This window comes from Cuculus canorus, chromosome 7 (genome assembly GCF_017976375.1).
Source record: "Cuculus canorus isolate bCucCan1 chromosome 7, bCucCan1.pri, whole genome shotgun sequence".
NCBI lineage: Eukaryota > Metazoa > Chordata > Aves > Cuculiformes > Cuculidae > Cuculus > Cuculus canorus.
Genome location: NC_071407.1, coordinates 12,688,672 through 12,707,320, shown reverse-complemented (window position 1 = coordinate 12,707,320; position 18,649 = coordinate 12,688,672). Strand labels below are relative to the sequence as shown.

General features: G+C 35.5%; 1 protein-coding gene across 3 annotated transcripts in view; it reads left to right on the top strand.

Annotated features, from left to right (window-relative positions):
* SLK (STE20 like kinase) overlaps window positions 1-18,649 on the top strand; it is a 49,326-nt gene that overhangs the window by 8,311 nt on the left and 22,366 nt on the right. For all 3 annotated transcript variants that reach the window (XM_054071517.1, XM_054071516.1, XM_054071519.1), the window contains exons 2-6: window positions 12,583-12,747; window positions 15,075-15,123; window positions 15,845-15,994; window positions 17,782-17,854; window positions 18,069-18,263. In XM_054071517.1, coding sequence (XP_053927492.1) covers window positions 12,583-12,747; window positions 15,075-15,123; window positions 15,845-15,994; window positions 17,782-17,854; window positions 18,069-18,263 — 632 coding nt within the window. The remainder of the gene's footprint in view (window positions 1-12,582; window positions 12,748-15,074; window positions 15,124-15,844; window positions 15,995-17,781; window positions 17,855-18,068; window positions 18,264-18,649) is intronic.

Sequence of the window (18,649 nt, the reverse complement as noted above, 5' to 3'; positions counted from 1 at the left end):
AGGTTAATGTAAAACATTTTGCTAAGCATAAATGGTGATTTGGAAGCTAAGAGCAAGACACAAACGTGTTCCAATTTATGTAGCTATGTTTATATTTTTGAGCCGTTTTCTATTTAGTTAATGACCTGTAGCCTAGAGCACTAAATTACTTAAGCATAGATTCATGCTTGAATCAAGTTCTAGCCAAAATTTGACTTTAAGAAGGTTCTGATTACCTGAGGCTTGCTATTGTATGCTATGACTTTTAATTTTTACTGATTTTTCTATGGAGGTGAGTTTGAAGGAAGTGAAAAAGTGGGATCGTGCTATAATAGTCAAATCAATTTATTGATTAGCATTTAAAATTTGTTAAAACTCTCCTCGCTATAGAGGACTGACTGTTCCCCTGAAGCGTCTGTCTCAAAAATTAATCTGTTGGTCATTTTTTTGGAAAACCTGAAACTGCAGGAAGCCCTGACAAACAGCAAGACTTTATTACTTTCAGAAAGAATTTTTCTGAAGTTACATTAATGCAGTTATTTAAAATGAGTGGGTGAGAAAAGAGTGAAAGGGCAACTGTACAGTCTGCTGAAGTTTTGGGGGGAACTGTTACCCTAGAACTTAAGTTCTGCCTACATCAAAATTGTTTTACTTAGTATTCTGTTAAGGCAGAATCGTGTTTATTCCAACCTTGCATGATAATGATTTGGAGAAGACTATCCTGTTACTTTCTTCATGTCTCACTGAACAGCATTTTGGATCTGAGTTGTTCCTGTTTAAGGAGGGCTTTAAGGAACTAGGTTTTATCTCTCAAAATGTTTAGTCATAACCATGATTCATAAAAGAGTGTTCTGAGGGAAGTTACTGTAGCTTTGTTAACAAAACAGTAGTAACTTGGCAATACTTTTTTGCACTGGAATTTGTTCTTTTTTTGTCTTGTAGGTGATGGTTCTCCTGACACAGATTTATGCTCTAAAGCCAAAGCTTTTCTCTAGAATGTATACATTTCACATTATAGGAGACGACTTGTATTTCTAAGTGGTACATTACTAGGAAAAAGAGCGCTTTGTAATCAAAATACTGTAAACCGTAATGGAGAAATGTCAATGAGTGCTTCAGCAAGAAGTTAGCATGTTGCGACAAACTCTCATCTCCTTCAAAGCCTTTGTCTCAATCAGGGTTTATTCAATTCATATACTGCTTTTTTTAATTTTGTGAAGTTCAGTCATGTTCCTGCCCCACCTTCAGCTTTTCCTGTTGGAATTGAAGAGGCCCAACATTTTTAGTTTGTTTTTTATACGACAACTGCTTGACCCTTTAATGATTTGAGTTGTCCTTCTCTTGTTCTCTTACTTGCTCAACTCCTGCAGATGCCATAAATCTTTTGGTTCACTATCCAGGTGAACTGTTCTGTTTCTCAGTGCTGGATAGTTGTGAGCCAGAACTATAGGTTTGTGCAACTACATTACACTGTAGAAACTGAACTGTGGTAATCACTGGAAATACAGTCAGAAGAATTTGAACAAAAATTATCCCCAATTACCCACTGGAGTCATTGCAATAATGGGGAAAAATGGGTACTCAGAGTTAAGCCAAGCTCGTTTTTACTCTTTCACTCTTTCCAACTAGTTTTTACTACTAGTGAAGGCTCACTAGGTTTATAAGTAACCTGAAAGAGGGAAGCACTGTCTCACAGTAGGAAGTCTGAAAGGTTAAGGATCATCATATAAACAAGGGTACTGTCAAGTGTTGATTGATAGGGATAGCTAGGATAACTGAAAATGCCTCCTTTGCTTTTGGCTGTATAGCAAGAACTTTAAGCTGTGTTTTACTAGCAGATTTAGATATTCTGGCCAGCTTAATAACCCCATAAGTTTTTTGTTAATTTAGTATGTTGCACTTCAATAGAAACAAACAAAAAAACACAGCCTCCCGTAGCATTTAAAATGAAATACAACCATGAGCTTGTGTACAGGCTTGTTAACTCTCCGATTTGTGATGTCTGTTTCAGTGCTTATTGATGCTGTTGTAACTTCTCAGTCTTGGGCAGCCCAGCATGGGACCTCATTTTTGAGCCAGTGCAACGTGAAGAAGATTCTTCTTAATCTCTGGAAAGCACTAAACCAGTATGGAACTGTGATACTAAGTGAAACAGACAATAATGCATCTTCTCAAAGAAGTCCATTTCAATAGCTGTAGTAAATGCAGAGGTGACTTTTGAATTACGAGTGGCTGGGTCTTTGCCATAACTATTTTCCACAAGAGCTTCTGAAGGTGCAAGTAAAACGCAGCCAGAATTCTGGCAGTGTATTGCCATTGCTGCCTACTTCCTTGTGACAGATCTGGTGCTTGCCAACCCCATGATGATCTGGTTCGAGGAACTAAGCCACCCAAAGCTGATTGTACACGTAAGCTGCTTGGCTCCCTGGACCAGCTCACGGGAGGGCCAGACAAGTGACGGTGCTGATGTAAGGGAAAAATGACAGGACAGTGTCAGCATTGGCTTAATTAGCTATAAAAGGGAAGCATCCAGGGGCTATATTGGCATTCTGAAGTTAAGGTGTGTCAGATAAATATTTTTGTCCGAACAAAAGGAAAAATAGGTGTACTTCCGATGTATACATCACCTGCTGTTAGCAACAGTTGTGATAAAAGGGCAGTTTGACTAAATGCTGCTGTTGATACTGTTATCAGCCAGTAGTCCTGTCCTTTTGCATCACTGACATACGTGCTCGAAGAATTTTGTTAAGTAGACTACCTTTAGCTGGGAGTTTACTAGAAGCCAATGTTCCCAGTTTTGTTTCAGGTGGTGATTCTTTTCTTTACTTTAGGTGTGCTACATAACTGCTAGAAAATAATGACAGTTTTATAAGTCTTTTTATGTGGCACTGAATTTGCCTGTATGAGGAAAGTACTGAATTGAATTTCAGAGTGAGCAGAGTATTTTGAAGCAAGAAATGGCTTAGATAATTTTCCAAAAGGAATGGAATTGTGCGTTCTCTCACTGTACAAGTACACAATAAAAAGATAACCCACTGCTTCAGAAAACCTTCAGCCTATTAAGAGAGAAAAAAAAAAATAGGAGAGAAAAGGAGGAGTAGGAGAAAGGGGGAAGTCTTGTCAAAGAGAAACTACTTCATCTCTTTAACAGCCATGCTAGTGTGTCCTCATTGCTGTCAGTTCTTGGGAACACAGGGAAAATAAAGCTTTCGTAATTCCTATAAAAGTAACGTTGCCACACTATTAAGAGAAAGAACATTACTTCCTCTTGAACATCTTGTGTGTTTAACTGTTTGCAGTGTTTAACGTTGTCATAGTATTCAGCAGTTCTGTCTCAGGAAGAACATTGCTCCAACATTGCGTGAAAATCTTCTGCTGATAGAAGCTTGCAAGTTCATTAGTTGCAAATGTTTGAGTAAAGCAACTGTTTTCCCTTTGCGTAGTTTGGGCATCAAGCTCTGCAAAGAGAGATGAATTATTTTATCTTGATTTGTTTATCTGGATTTGGTTTTAATCTTTCTATCAAGTAATGTAATTATTCCTATGACCTCTTGTATATTTTACTAGTATATTAGGTAAATTCTGAATGAATTACACTAATCTGTAAAATGACAAACAGCAAGTGCAAAAAAAATGGGAATTTGAAAAATATCATCAGAATGCTTCTAAATTAAGATTTCTCATGTAATCTTCTGACAAATAATAGAATTAGCGTTCACATGGTTTCTCAGACAAGTCAGATTTCTTAATTGTTTATTTGTTTAAATTAACCAGTTAAGAAAACCCAGCAAACCAAACGGTTAATCTGAAAGGCAACATCGGAAGCAACATGTTCCACTACTGTGCTGAATATGAATGAAATTCACTTGAAGAACCCAAGCTATTTTTGTGGCACTTGAATAGCCAGTTTTCAAGGATTATCACATGTTTGTTCAGATGCCTCTTCCTCATCTCTTGGGATGTCATTCTTGCAGCACAAAGATAGCAAGGTCATTACAAACTATACACAAGGCAGCCTTTCTAACTTGCATGTCAGAAGATTTCACTCTGTTGTCATGAGATGGTATGTAGCATTAGGGCCATTATTTAAGACATATGAGAAGACTACTGGCAAGTCACAGACTTTATAGGCATTAAATAACTTACATCGTTATAGTGAATTTTTAATAAACTCCATTGTAGAACTGACTTGAAAATGACTTTTAACATTAAAGAAAGCTGAAAGACACTGTCTTAATTGTATCAATTCTTTTTGTTGTTGCAGTCTTTGCGGTTGGTTTCTGTTAGATTGTTTTAGGGATACATGTGTAAGGAAGCAATAACTTCCCTCTAGAATTCTAAATTGGCTGTTCTTTTTAAAATATATTAATACCAGGAAGAGAATATTAATTGGTTTCTGTAACAATTTTTCTTAATAAAAGGGAATAATATGGTACAACCTTTTTATGAAAGCTGTCAAAGGCTACTTCCTTTTTTATTACTTCAGAAATAGGGGAAGCTTTATCTCAACTGACTAGTTTATGCATGGAGCAACAGAATATATGCTTTGATACTTTTGCAAGAGCTGTTGCAAGTTTTAGTGTGGTATTGATGTAGTCACATTCATTTCCCACTGTTACAAATGTGTCTTTTTATAAAATACTGACTCTAATCTGCCTATATAGTTTATATTTTTCCTTTAAAGTATATAAAACATACTTATTTTGTTGTTCATTTTTAGCAAGACAAAGAATGAAATCTGATAATAATGCTTCATTTTGTTTCACTTACTCTTTCCCCTCTGGCTGTTTAGCTGGGCTCATTGCAAGTCTTGGGTATGGTTCATATTGCAGTGTCAAATTATACAGAACCTTTTCCCAAAGTACCCATATTTTTGAGCTAGAAAGATGTATGCGCTTTAAATGACAGTCAAATTACATCTGTTACATCCCATAGTGTTTTACAATAAATACATACAATAAATTGTCTCTGTACAGGTCCTTAAATGCATTCTTTCTTCTATGTAAAATGTAGAGCTTTTAATAATATTCTTTACTTTTTTACAGTGAGTTTTTTTTAACTTAATGACTGTACCACATTTCATTTCTATGACTATGTAGTTTCCCTAGTAACGTCTCAGAAGGCCTTTATTGAAGTGTTCTTGCAGTCCAAAGAAGTTGTCAGTTTTCTGTATTATTTTGTTGACTTGTTTATTTCCAGTTTGGAAGGATGAAATTTTCTGTGCTTAAGTCAGATGCACTATTTTGTTGTTGTTTTGTTATACATGAATAGCTATGCTGGGTCATCAAACGGCTGTATCCGTCTTGCATCTGATCTAGCTGAAGGCTCTGGGCAGAGGAGATCCCTATTTTGTTTTGTAGCCTAACTCGAAGGAGCAGTATAAAGAGGAGCTGGGGGTTGACATAGCCACTTTTGTTTTTTTAAATGAAATATCCTAAGTTGATACGTGTATGTCTGTGAATGTGCACTATGTAGTCTGTAAAGTGCTAGTAAACAAAACGACTTGGTGCTACGTGAAGCCAAAATGGTCTGTGGTAGATCTGTTTGCAAAAAGCTGCAGAGTTAGCTTTTACAACTCCAGATATCTCCCTGGTAAAAGAAGTCAACAGAGTAATGCTGACTCTCTGAGCTCAAGTGGACGAAGGCATTATTACAGATGTTAAATGATTTTGAGGGAGATTATAATATGGAATCTTCCCCTTGCTTTACTCAAGTGAAGGAATCAAAGATTTTCGAACTCTTGTGTTCACACAAATCATAAAATTATTAAGAGCAGAAAATAAAATTTTCAAATGTCAACGTGGCAGCAAGATTCCAACAGCAGTCTAGAGACAACCTCAATGATGACTTATTGGTTGTCTTAAAAGTAAATCCAGTGAACAGCTGGATTACAGCAATTGCTATTTGATTAGAAATTATTTCTTGATATTGTTTCTTGGAAGATTATTAATTTCTGTCATCTAGAATTAATGTGTGTTTCTTGCTGGAGTAAAGACTTAATTTTAAGCTGCAGGGACTGAAATAAACTTGTAAATTGGTAAGCAGTAAGCACTATGTTTTTTTTGTTTTGTTCTAATGGCACAATACTGAATGAATAACTGTGGAATATATGTAATTTCCGGGGAAGATTTAAGTCAGTTTGGGGCTGACATTGTCTGATGCTGGATAAAATTGAGAAAACCTCTTCTGGCAACTGTTCTGTCCTCTGCAGATGAAAGACACTGGCAAAGCAGCTTAGTACTGCAGGGGTATATAATAATTTGTCACACCTCCCCCTCCTCAAGTATAAAAGTTACTTGTAAAGGAAAATTGTGTATTTTAATGCTGCTTTTGCAAGTAGTATGCACAGATGTAACTGAATTTAGGAAAAAAACAGTCCTTTGCACTTACCTCTGACATCACTTACTGCTTGAGTTACAAGTGTTCGCCCAATATTGTCATCTGGTTTTCTTTGTTGCTTTTACGTGAGCTATCATGCAACGAGAAGAGGGAAAATAATAATGTGTTGTTATAAAACAGCATAGCATATTTTTGGAGATTTTCTAGCCAAAGTTTACCATTTTTTTCCTTATTTTGTTTTTTGAAAGAATTTTTGTAAGAGTAATGGTGCGAAAATCTGATATATTCTCCTCTTAAGGTTCCTCTAAAGGACTGTTCCAGTTATTTTGCACATATTTGCCAGTTCAGTCGTGATGCTTTTCAAATATGCATATAAAGATTCCTTCTGATTTCAGTGACAGTGCATGAACCAGGATGGGAACTCTGCTTAGGTACTATGCGAAATACCTCAGAATTAATGAAAATACATAAAGGCAATCATGAGTTTAAACATAAAAACTATATTACATACCTCTCCCAAAAATAACTTGTGGAATCCTCAGAAAACAACTATGGAGGAAGCAGGAGAACCGCAACAAGTACAAAGTACAATGTTAAAAGAGTGAAGTTGTCATGGAAACCACTCCCAAACTGGCGTGGCCACAAAGGCAGCACCAGACCACAGTATCGTAAAGATGTACTTCAGGAGTCTGAGCTGAAACCAGAGCTCCACTTTGTTAGTAATACTGTTTGCTTGTAGGGAATACAGGCGCTTCTATCTACATTTCTACTTCAGTATATTTTCCCTGACATTTAAACGTTTCTTAAATAGAGGAGATGGTATGGTAGGTGGTTATGATACATTGTGCAGGCAGGAATTTTGGCTGATCAACTGTAGTTTAAGGGTGTATTATCTTCCCTGGTAGATACTATCATCATCTTCTGAATAGTTTTTTTGTATCAGTAACTTTAACAAGTTTTAGCAGGTATAGCTGCAGTTAGCTGGTTTTGAGTTCCTTGGGCCAACCATATGTATATTTAACAATAAACCAAAATTATCTAAAGTTTTTTTTTAATTACTGCTACATTTTCAAATATTGTGCGGTACAGACTAGTGTAAAATAATGTAGGCTCTTTGAAATGAGTGGCTCATCGTAGCTTCCAGAAATCTGTGGCATTCATCACCTTGTTCATTGGCCGAACTTGTGATATATATGTATTGTGATATACATATATATAAAAACCAGTATAAAAACTGGTTTAATCTTGCAGAGGTAACTGTGTGCTCTTGAATTCAACCTAGTACTTTTAATTACATTTTTCAGCATTCAGTGTTAGAATTAATGCTTCCTTTTATCTCATTAACTAAAGCAGGTTGGGTTTTTTTTCCCCTAAACTTCGCTAACAAAGAACACCTTTCCATGTTCTGAAAAAATGTTTTAACACTTGATACTGGATACTGGTCAATCATGTAATTTTAGTTACAGAATGCACAGGACAATGTTGACTATGATATAGTAAATTTATACAAAGCAAAGTCCAGAGTAGGTTTTCCAGTAGGCCATACAACTTCTTACAGATTTATTTGATCAAGCTGTTAAAATCTGAAATGATAGCTATTTTTTTTCCTTGGTTTGTATGTTTAAGAAAGGCTGAGATCCACTGCTTTCTGATAGTTCTGAGAAACAGCTCCTGCCTTTATGCTGTACCAGGACAGTTTTTCAGTACAGATGACTCGGACATCATCAGAAGGCACGCCTGACAATCCCAGAATTACATAAAAGTGTAGCTTCCTATGTGCAGAACCCATCACTTTTTGGCAGCCTTGATCATTTGTGCTTATGACTGTAGTTTTGTTGAGAAGAATGAGTCAGAAAGGAAAAGATTCTTAATTGGTTTGTTTTGCTGCCTGCAAAACATGCGCTGTGGTTATAAAAAGTCTCAAAAGAGATCAGGTATCAGGAAGAAAGGTGGTAAAGAATTTTCTGTCTCATACCTCAGCTTCGTTTCCGGTTGGCTGAACAACAGATGAAGGGCATGCTTAACGTTTTTCAAATGTAAATAGTGTTTGAATTTTAGATGTCTACATGCAACATCATGAAAAGGCAGCTGCGCGGTTGGGAAGGAAACATACGCTGGTGATAGGAAATAGAAACAGCTCCTCACAACCATGGCTGAAACCTCATATTGGTCATCTAAAGATGAAAGACTATGAGTTATCTCTGAGCTGTAATCCTGTTACTTCGGAAGGGTGGCTTTGCTCTCCCTGCTGTCTGTGGCTGAGAATATGCCGCTTTTTGGCTGAGTGCCCAGACAGTAAACCTGCCTTTTAATATTGTGCTATCAGTCTCTTCGCAAAGCTCCTGGCTCTGGAACTTACATTTGGATATATGATACTTTATAAAAATCCAGGATTGATAGGGAGGAGTCTCTATTCTTTCTTGTACTGATAAGTTTTCAGATGTTTACATTTTTGTGTTCGATGTCAGTGCCATTTGTGTGGGATTTACATTTAGAAGGTAATTTAAAAGTTCTGATTTCTGACATCAAGTAAATTCCATCCAAACCTGCAATACCTCTTCCTAAAAGTGCTTTATCTTAGAATTGGGAGAATAAGAGTGTTTTTCTGTGTGTTTTTGGCTGTGCTATCCATTCCAGGAACCATTCTGCAACATGCAGTTTGCTGTGCCCTTGTACATACTATCTCTCTGTAGGGGTAATGTTTGCTGCAGTAACCTTAAATATATTAATACAGAACTTTTGGTGGAATGATGACAATTATTAATTATTGTTGCATGTCTTAATAATATCTATGTTACATTGCATTAGTCAGACCTTGGGGAAATCATTTATTCCGATTTATTTTCAGCCACTGTGTATCAATCTTTAGAGAAGATCAAATTTTTAAGCACAAAGAAAGAAAGTCTTTCTCCCCCGTTTCTTCCTTGTCTCCATTTAAGGTGGGATTGCACCATAACCATTGAAGATGCCAGTTTGGATTTCCTAGTGTTAGACTGAAGCTTAAATCACCTGTTGCAGAAGCAGAATAAAATGTATTCGAGCAGAGCTAAAATACAGGAAGAAACTGCTGGACTACTGTTACAGGACAGATTTTGAAAGGGCAGAACCGCTGGGCAACATGAATGGTTATTTGACTTTAAGTGTTCATGTACCCAAATGCAAAATGAATATGTACAAATGCAGGCTACATCTACACAAACATTTTTGCTCCTGCTCCAAACTTTGTAGAAAGTTATGTGGCAGAAGAAAGACTTCAGCCCAAGTCTAGAAAAAACAAACATGCCCACGCAAAGCTATAAATGCTTTTTGTTCCTCTCAGTCCACAGGGGCTTTCTTCCCCATACAATACAATGCTACATAAATCTTATGCATGGGCAGTAAAATCCTTTCCTGCATAGTTCAAAAGAGCGTATTTCTTATGTGCTTCTTACAGCAGTGCACATAGATGAATATTTGTTATAGAGTGCATTGTGGGGTGGAGTCAAATAATGTTTTGTTCAGAAAGAACATTTAAAATAATGTTTTAAATATATAAATATTTTTTCCAAGTGCAACTTCATGCGTACTTAAAATGTTATATCAGTCCTCAGAAATACTCAGTGGAAAAATGCTCATTATAAAGCTTTTTTCTTTTAAGAACTGGAAAAAGTCTGGATCTAGACCTACAATATTTTACTATCTCAAGTCAGAACAAAGACAAACATTTGTTTTGTTTGTAATTGTTAAGATGCTCATAAAGATAGTCATACTGCCTCTGTAGTCACTTCTGGTTTTTAATGAAGTCTCTCAATAGAAGTATTGCAAGGAGGAAATAAAGGAAACTTATTCAAAGCAGATTCTTATTTACTTCAAGCAAAAGGATCTGGGATAAATGAAAATACAAAGCAGTCTGTCAATAGAAGAAAAGCAATATATGCTATAAATGCAGCAAACTCCCCGCATGTAATTGGGCATGGTTTTTTACAAGTGCCTCCCTCAACTGAAACTGGATCTGAAAACAGTAACGTCTGTTACTGTTAACCCGATGTAGAAGTTTAAAATAGTTTTATTTAAGCAAAATGTTACTGCAGTTATATAGTTTACATGGAAATTTGTGTAAAAATTAATTTTAATTTTTTTTCCCATGATTTTTAAGTATCCTTCTTGTCAGATATAGTGGAGAGTGTGTGGCCATGCGTGTTTCAAACAAGTAAATTTGTAATTAATATTGAATTCTTTAGGAAGATGCTTTTAGAGCCAGTTTTCTGCACATATAAAGGTACCAGGTCTAATTCTGTTGTGGAGTCAGACATCTGTTTCACCTTTCATGTTTAATTTACAGTGCAGCTCCTGAATAGGCAGGTTGGCCTTGCAATCTTGCTGTAAAACATGAAACCAAAACAAATAATGCTTCTGTTATTAAGCAGACTTTGTTATTTTTAGAGCATGTGCTGGAAAACTTCTCAGTGGTTTGTTGTTGAATAATGTTATTCAGATGACTTATCTTTGTTGTTAAAAATGGGAGGGCAAACACTGAGGTTGAGAAGATTGGTTCGGTTTTGTTTTGGAAATAAAAATTTTGAGATAAAAATGTTACACAAAACTTTTATCCTCAACATCAGATGGGACTACGCTTTCAAGTGTGTTTTGCTGTTACTGCTGCCTTACTTACTGCTATCATAAATGTTTATCTTTAAATCTTTTTATTGTCTTTTGCCACACTGAGAGAATTATTTATGGCTGTGAAAGTAATAATATAGACAGCTTCGAAATCATTCTTGGGAATTCTTACTATCTCCTATCAGCTTTTGTCTGGTGTTAGTATAGTGAGAGTAGGTGACAGAGGTCAGGTTTTGAGAGTTACTGTGTCCTGTCCTGGTTCCTCCCTGCCAGGTTCAGGGCGCAGGTGCTCTGAGCAGCAGCTGCAGCAGGAGAGACAAGGCGAGCCAGGACTGCCCCGTAGGTGCTTCTGCTCTGCTGCTTTGGAGAAAGCCTCTGTCCCTGCTTCCCCTTTAATTTTATTTAAATGTTGAAACCTTGGTGGAGTAAAGCAAGGCCTTTTCTTCATGGTTTTTACACGTATAATTGGTGAAGTAGACTTCAGTCCTACAACTTCATTTATTCAGAGGTGAAAGGGTACCACTGGAAATGCCTTGACAAACTAGTGCTTCTGTGATGGCTTAAGAAAGTACACCTTCTCGTTTAAAGTTTTCTGGATCCCAAGTTACAGTGTTCCTTCAAACATAACTTGCAAGAAAATTATTAGGAAGTGTGTATAATGTGTAATGTATAGGCTGCGTGTTTAGTAATTTCCTTCATCCCCCACATATTAAGTAAAAAAAAAAAATCTAGTTTTGCCTGATTGTTTTCTCAGCAATATTCTATGGATAAGTATTTATAGCAACTGGTTTCTGACTTTTTTTGCTATTGAAATTAGTCACCCTAAGTGTAATTTCTTAGGTTTAAAAAAGCCAAGGAATATTTAAAGGGATTGCAGAAATGTGTGGGAGTTTTTTATTTTTCCCTTGGGTACCCAAGGTCTTGTTTTCCTTTTCCTTTTCAAGTCAAAGTTGTACTTGTTCTCCAGTTGACCTTATCTGTAGAGCCGTTCTAGCTCCTTAGTCTTAGTGTGGAGTGGTCAGGTAGAGGCTGGAGCATTTTCAGCTTCCGTGAGCTGCCGTCCATGGAATTGCTTCTGGACTTCTGGAGCAAAGAGAGTAAAATACCTGGACAAATTAATGATGGTGTGCAGCTCCTTAAGGAGGGAGCTTGAACAGAGCCCCTGGGTGAGGAATAGCTAACTCAGCTCTGGTGGCTGGGGCTCTGGTTTTCTGTGCGGCTTTGCAAGCAGCTGTGCTGCCACAATGTGGGGAGTGCCAGAAGGGCAAGAAGAAATTAGAGGGTGAAAGCTATTCAATACTTCTTGTCAAGCGTTAATAGAGAGTTTTTTGAGGAGCAGCACAGAAGTTCATCTCAGAGTACAAAATAGTAACGACTCCAAGCTATTTACTGCGTGATGGTTTAAAGAATATGATGAGAATTAGGTGTTTTTATTTTCCTGTCTTTCATTGCTCCTTGACCTTGAGAAAAATTATTAGCCCCTTTTTCTGCTAGAAATTATCTAGTCTTTAGTATGCAGGCATTCTGTTTTTGTAGTGAAACATACCAAAGGCAGTTGGTAGTATAAAATGTCAAAAAAGGGGGGGGTTGTTGTTTTTGGGGTTTTTTTTGCTGGTGACAGTTGAATGGTGAAATTCACAAATATGTTTGCTGGGACTTCTATAGGCTCAGAATAAAGAAACGAAAGTGCTGGCTGCTGCAAAGGTGATTGATACTAAATCAGAAGAAGAACTTGAAGATTACATGGTTGAGATTGATATTTTAGCATCCTGTGATCATCCTAATATTGTCAAGCTCCTAGATGCTTTCTACTATGAAAACAATCTGTGGGTATGTATTTTTTTTCTGTAAATGCTTTTACTTATTTCAAAAGGTTGTTGAAATTACGTTCTTTTGTCCTGGCTTTCTTAAAAGATCATTTGTCAATCACATTTCTCTTGAGTTTTCCCTGTTGTGATAACTATTCCATTTCAGAACTAATTTGTAAATAGTGACTAAGACTTTTAGGAAGTCATCGCTATAAAATTGAGCTACAGTGAGTCATTTGGTCAGGAGTTTGAATCTAAAATATGGAAATTAGCAATTTGCTTTGATGTGTAGAGAGAGTTCTTAGTGTTTCTTTGTAACAACAGGACTCAGATTTTAACACATTAGCACCATTTAGAGTGAGATTCAGAATCTGCAGCTGAAAAATAAGTAATGTGCTGAAAACGTAAATCTGTGAAGCGTATATTGTAGATGTGAGTGAATTGATTGATACTTCTAGGAAGGACAGTTTACCAGAACTTGAACAATAATGAATTTACTTTAAATCTAGATATTTGTACATAGAAATATAGTGGGCATACATACGACTGTACATCGCTCTTCTGCTTTATCCTGTGCACTGAACAGCTTTGGCTATGAAAATACAGTTGTTTTTTTAAGTTATCTGGTGCAATAATTCTAAATGCTTTCGGAATGGTAGAACGGTACAAAGAATATGCGTTGTTTTTTTTTTTAAAAGAGATTATAATTTAAAAATATACCTAAAACACGTAAAAGAAAATTGCCTTGAGGTCTTACAAATATGCTTTGACTTTTAAGCATGGAAACAATGAAGGTGTAAGACAGTATTTTCCGCTGTAGATTTGCTTTGATAAGCTTTGTGAGAACTTTTTGATCCGAAGGCAGAGAAAAATGATATTGTATGAAATAGTGGAATAACAAAAAAAATCCATACATAAAGGTCAGTGTGAAAGCAAGTATGCATAAGGGCAGAGTATGAAACTGACTGCATAGGCTTCACAGGCAGAATAAAGATAGAAAAGGAGTGAATAGTTGGAAAGCAAAATTGTGGGTAAATAGTTACAGTGAAATACAGAGGCATGAAAGTGGCAAAGGGAAGGCTGTAATGATGTGGTAAGTAAACAAAATTCAGTGGGAGAAAAAAAAAAATGATAGCTGGACTTAAAATGTGGTTTTGCTTTCCTGTTTTAGAAACACAGTTTCTTTCCCAAAGAGGCCTTTGTCAGATCTAACAGCAAATTTTAGAGAAAGAAATTATTTATTTACAATCTGCCAGACTTAACTTACTTGGCAGTAGGTATGTAGAAGCATATAAATGGAACAATGGTTTAAAATATTCACAAAGCATTGCATTATATAATACATTTGTTACTACCATTGTTGTGAAGATTAATTATAATAGTAATTTGAAGTAATATGTAACATAAGTGGTGTATACATAAGTGGATACATTAGGTATAATTTGAGGTTTCCTCTTCCATGTGCAATTATACTCTGATTTTAAAGGTACTCTAAAGGAAAAATTAAGATATTATTTTCCAGAGTATTGACTGTTAGGATTCTGACAAGAAGTACTTGTTAGCTGTTAGCTGTCAGACTGAAAATTATAATTTAATGTTTAATGTTCAAATCAAAGAAGAAAAACACATAAGGAAGGGTGAGGTGTCAGTCTTGGATCATGTTTTTTCTTTCTTGCCCTCCTCATTCCCTTTTTCTACCCACTTTCTCCTTATTTTATTCTTTCTGTCCTATGTACAATATAGTTTCTACCCTGAAACACTTGCAGTTTATTTTTATTTCAAATGGAAACTGAGTAATGGAGATGGAATTTTTCTGGTGTTATTAGATTCTTGGATAAAAGCCTTGATATGTTGTAGGTGTTAATGAAAATGGAGGAAAATTAATGTAAACATCTGAATTTACTCATTTTTGTATCTTCAGGATATATTTTTCCATATCTTCATCTCGTCTGCATCGATACAGAAGATAACATCTTCTACTGGAAAATTATGTAGCTCTTCTCTCTGACTGAACAGTCAAAGTTTATTAAACTATAGATATACGGTCTAATAATTGAGAAATGAGTTTGCAGGGATTATGTAAATCACATTACAAGTCAGATTCAAGCTGGTTTGTCATGTTTTATAAGTTTTATTATGCAATTTCAGCTTTAGAATAAAATTTTTGTCTGAGCATTTCCAAGCATTTTTCAAATAATTTGCTTGAGCAGCACAGCCCTGCTTTGTAGCTGGTTAACGGTATCAATATTTTGCAGAGTTCAGTGAAATAATGCTCCTTAATCAGTGGTTCAGTTCAGCAGAACTATTTAATTTGTAATTTGTGGTTTGTTTGTTTGTTTTTATTTACAGATCCTCATCGAATTTTGTGCAGGTGGAGCAGTAGATGCAGTAATGTTGGGTAAATAATCTGTTTCAAATTAACTTAGTAACAAAATTATATGTATTTTAAGATTTGTTTCACGTGTATGGTGTTTTGAAATGCAAATATTTATGTAATTGGTGTGCTGTATGTGTTGAATATTGGGGTTTTTAAATTAGCATTTAAACCTATATATGGACATTATCACTTAGATTAAATTTATTTTATTTTATTAGGTGTTTATTTACTTTTCAAAACATATTTTCATTTTGATCCTTTAAGTGAATGTGATGAGTTGTTCTCTTATGCTTATGGAACTCTCTGTTGTTATAATTTATATACGCTCTTTTCAGGATCTCATTCTTCTCCTTCCCCTGCCATATTCCAAATAATGTTTTGATAATTTCTTATATTGCATCAGCCTTAAAGTTAGACATTTCTGTGTTTATTCTGCAAATTAGGTGAATGCTAATATTAGTAAGTAAAGGATCTGTTCTTTGTCTTGTCATTGTACTATAAAAAAGAACTAATCTCTAAGCTGTGTAGCTTTTCACAGTTCAGATAGGTAGGTGTGCATAGTTCATAATGAGGAGGGTTTGGGGTACGAGGGATGGGATTTTTAAGATAAAAGTTTTTCTGACATGTGACGTTCACAGTTTGTTAGATTAATTAATTTTCACATATACCTCTATACTGACTGCTATGAAAACAACATAAAGTGCAAAAATGTTTTGTTTATTTCTGTCTCTTTCTATTGTAGAGCTTGAAAGGCCGTTAACGGAGCCACAGATCAAAGTGGTATGCAGGCAGACACTGGAAGCATTGAACTACTTGCATGAAAATAAGATCATCCACAGAGATCTAAAAGCTGGCAATATTCTTTTCACGTTAGATGGAGACATTAAGCTAGGTAAGCATGTTGCATATGAAAGTCTTTCCCAGAACTTGGTGTAGTCTTATTACTGTATTTTCCTTAGGCTGCAGTTCAGCAGAGTTCAGTATTTATCTGCTTAAATATCAATGTAACAATATGCTTCTTTGGATGCAAAGTTAACAGAGGGTAAAGGGTAAGGGACATCAGATCACCACAGTGAGACAGGGATTTAATTCTGCCTTGCTGCAGATATTGCTTCTAAACTTAAACCATACACGTCCAAACTCATTAATATATCTAGTACCTAGCTTGTATTGATGGCAGTGTTTCTGCAAGGGATAGTGCATCATCTCTGTTAAGTACTTGAGAGTATTTAAAAATCTGCTTTGCTAGATTGATCGGTTCAGTGTATCTGTGCTTTTTGCATGGATACCTTTGCATACTTGTTTGCGTGTTTCATCATCTGCAAAGTACAGGTGACCCTAGTATTTTGGCTTCTCTTGGAAGCCTGAAGATGTAGTGATGGACTCAGTCTTATAGGCCTTATTTATAAAAGTAATGGAACCATCATCTTAATTTCTTAGTACTATTGTAAAAAATCACAGATTCTAACAAGAATCTCATGGTCAGAGAAAGAATCGTTAGTTTCTGTTCATTTTATTTGTCTTACATGTCCTGGCTCTTCCTCACATGGACTGGAACTCTTTCAAGCTTTTGTCGAGCTTAGCTGACATACAGAACTATGCAGACTGTCAAGATACTGCTTTGCAGTTCAGACCACAGGAAGATTTCTTCCACACAAATATTTAGTGATGTATTCAGGTCTGCTAATTAAGATTTGTAAAAAAAAAAAAAAAAGATTTACTTTAGTTTTGAGGAGTCTACAGTACCCCTTGGAAGAGCATATTTTGCTTCTGGTACACAAAGAAATGGATAATGCCTTGTTTTATACATATGTGAATGGCAAATTTCCTTCACTGCATTTTAATTTTATGAAAATTGAAGTTTTATTATTTCAGTATCTGTAGTCTGCCAGGATTTCAGATTTTACATTTGAACAAATAGCTCTCTTAATCCTTATTTGTTTTCCACGAGCAAAATTAGGCTTCTCAACTGTTGAGCCCATCAAGTAATTTTGTAGAGATTAAAGATGGCAACATATGGCACTTCTGTCCCTTTGCTCTAATATCTAGATATTCATTAAGAAAGTTACCTCTGTAATAAGCATATAACACTTGCTTAAAAGTTGTCCTTTCTTATTTGAAGAGAGAAATGCAATTCTTTATAGCCAGACAATATTAATTGCAAAGATAAGGTTGATTTTTGGTTGGCTGTAACATTGAAGGTGCACATGTGACCTTTCAGATATTTAATATAAAGTGAAAAGTCACATGGAAAGAAACCAGTAAGAGGGAAAATTTAGCTTTATGCAAATTTGAATCCTGAAATCAAAAGTTGAAGGGGTTGTTGAATTAATGCAAGTGCTAACATGCCATGTCTCGAGACCACTCCTTTCATAGGCTAAAGAAATTATTTTTTAAATAAAGTAATTTAGCCTGCTTATTCCTGCAGTAAAGAGATGCATCGGTCTTGTCCCTACAGCTCATTGGTAGCATTGCTTTTTTTAGCACAGAGGATAAGGTTTCTTCAATATCTTTTATTAGAAATGCTAGTGTGTTTGGTTATATGCTGCAGAATGTTTGCTCTGGAACATCCAACATTTTTAAAAGATGGTTGTAAAACATATAATATGTTATGACAGTTGTAAAAATATAGTATGTTTTCTAGCACCCAGCTAATAGCATTTTACTGTTTGCTTTAAGCGGATTTTGGAGTATCAGCTAAAAACACAAGAACAATACAAAGAAGAGATTCTTTTATCGGTACACCATACTGGTAAGTGCGCTGTTTTGCTGACTTTTTAGTATGAACTAATATCCTAATATTACCTTTGTTAATGTTACAGGCTTGATACAACATTGTGTAAATATATTAAGCGAAAGTAGAATGGGCTTCTTAAAATGCTACACAAGAATTTATGTATTTAGAACCTTTTTACAGAACAGATAAGAGTGCTTTTCTAATCAGAACTTCATTATTCTCTTTGCAGGATGGCTCCAGAAGTAGTAATGTGCGAGACCTCTAAAGACCGGCCTTATGATTACAAAGCTGATATTTGGTCTCTTGGCATTACTTTAATAGAAATGGCTCAAATAGAGCCACCTCATCATGAATTAAATCCAATGCGAGTGCTTCTGAAAATAGCAAAATCTGATCCACCTACATTAGCGCAGCCTTCAAAATGGTTAGTAATTTATTCACAACTTTCTCAACCCAATTTGTAGATTTTGCATAAGAGGCACTCCAAGTAGTAAGTGTGTTAAATTTACATTCATGTTGAACTTCATGGCACTAGTTTTATATGTATAAAGTTTTATATGCATGAAGTTTTATATGCATAAAGTCATGTATTCTATATATGTTTGTACAGGTATACATATGTATGTATGTATACCCTTGTACAGTCGGGACTGTGCATTTCTTGTCATAGTCATATATTGAAGCTTTTATACTGAAATATTTTGTAGATTTTGCATTAAAATGTACGTAAAATAGCTCTTTAGAAATGCAGTAAGAGATCTGAAGACCATCTGAAAAAAAATCAAGGGGGACTAAGGTATTTCTGTGCTG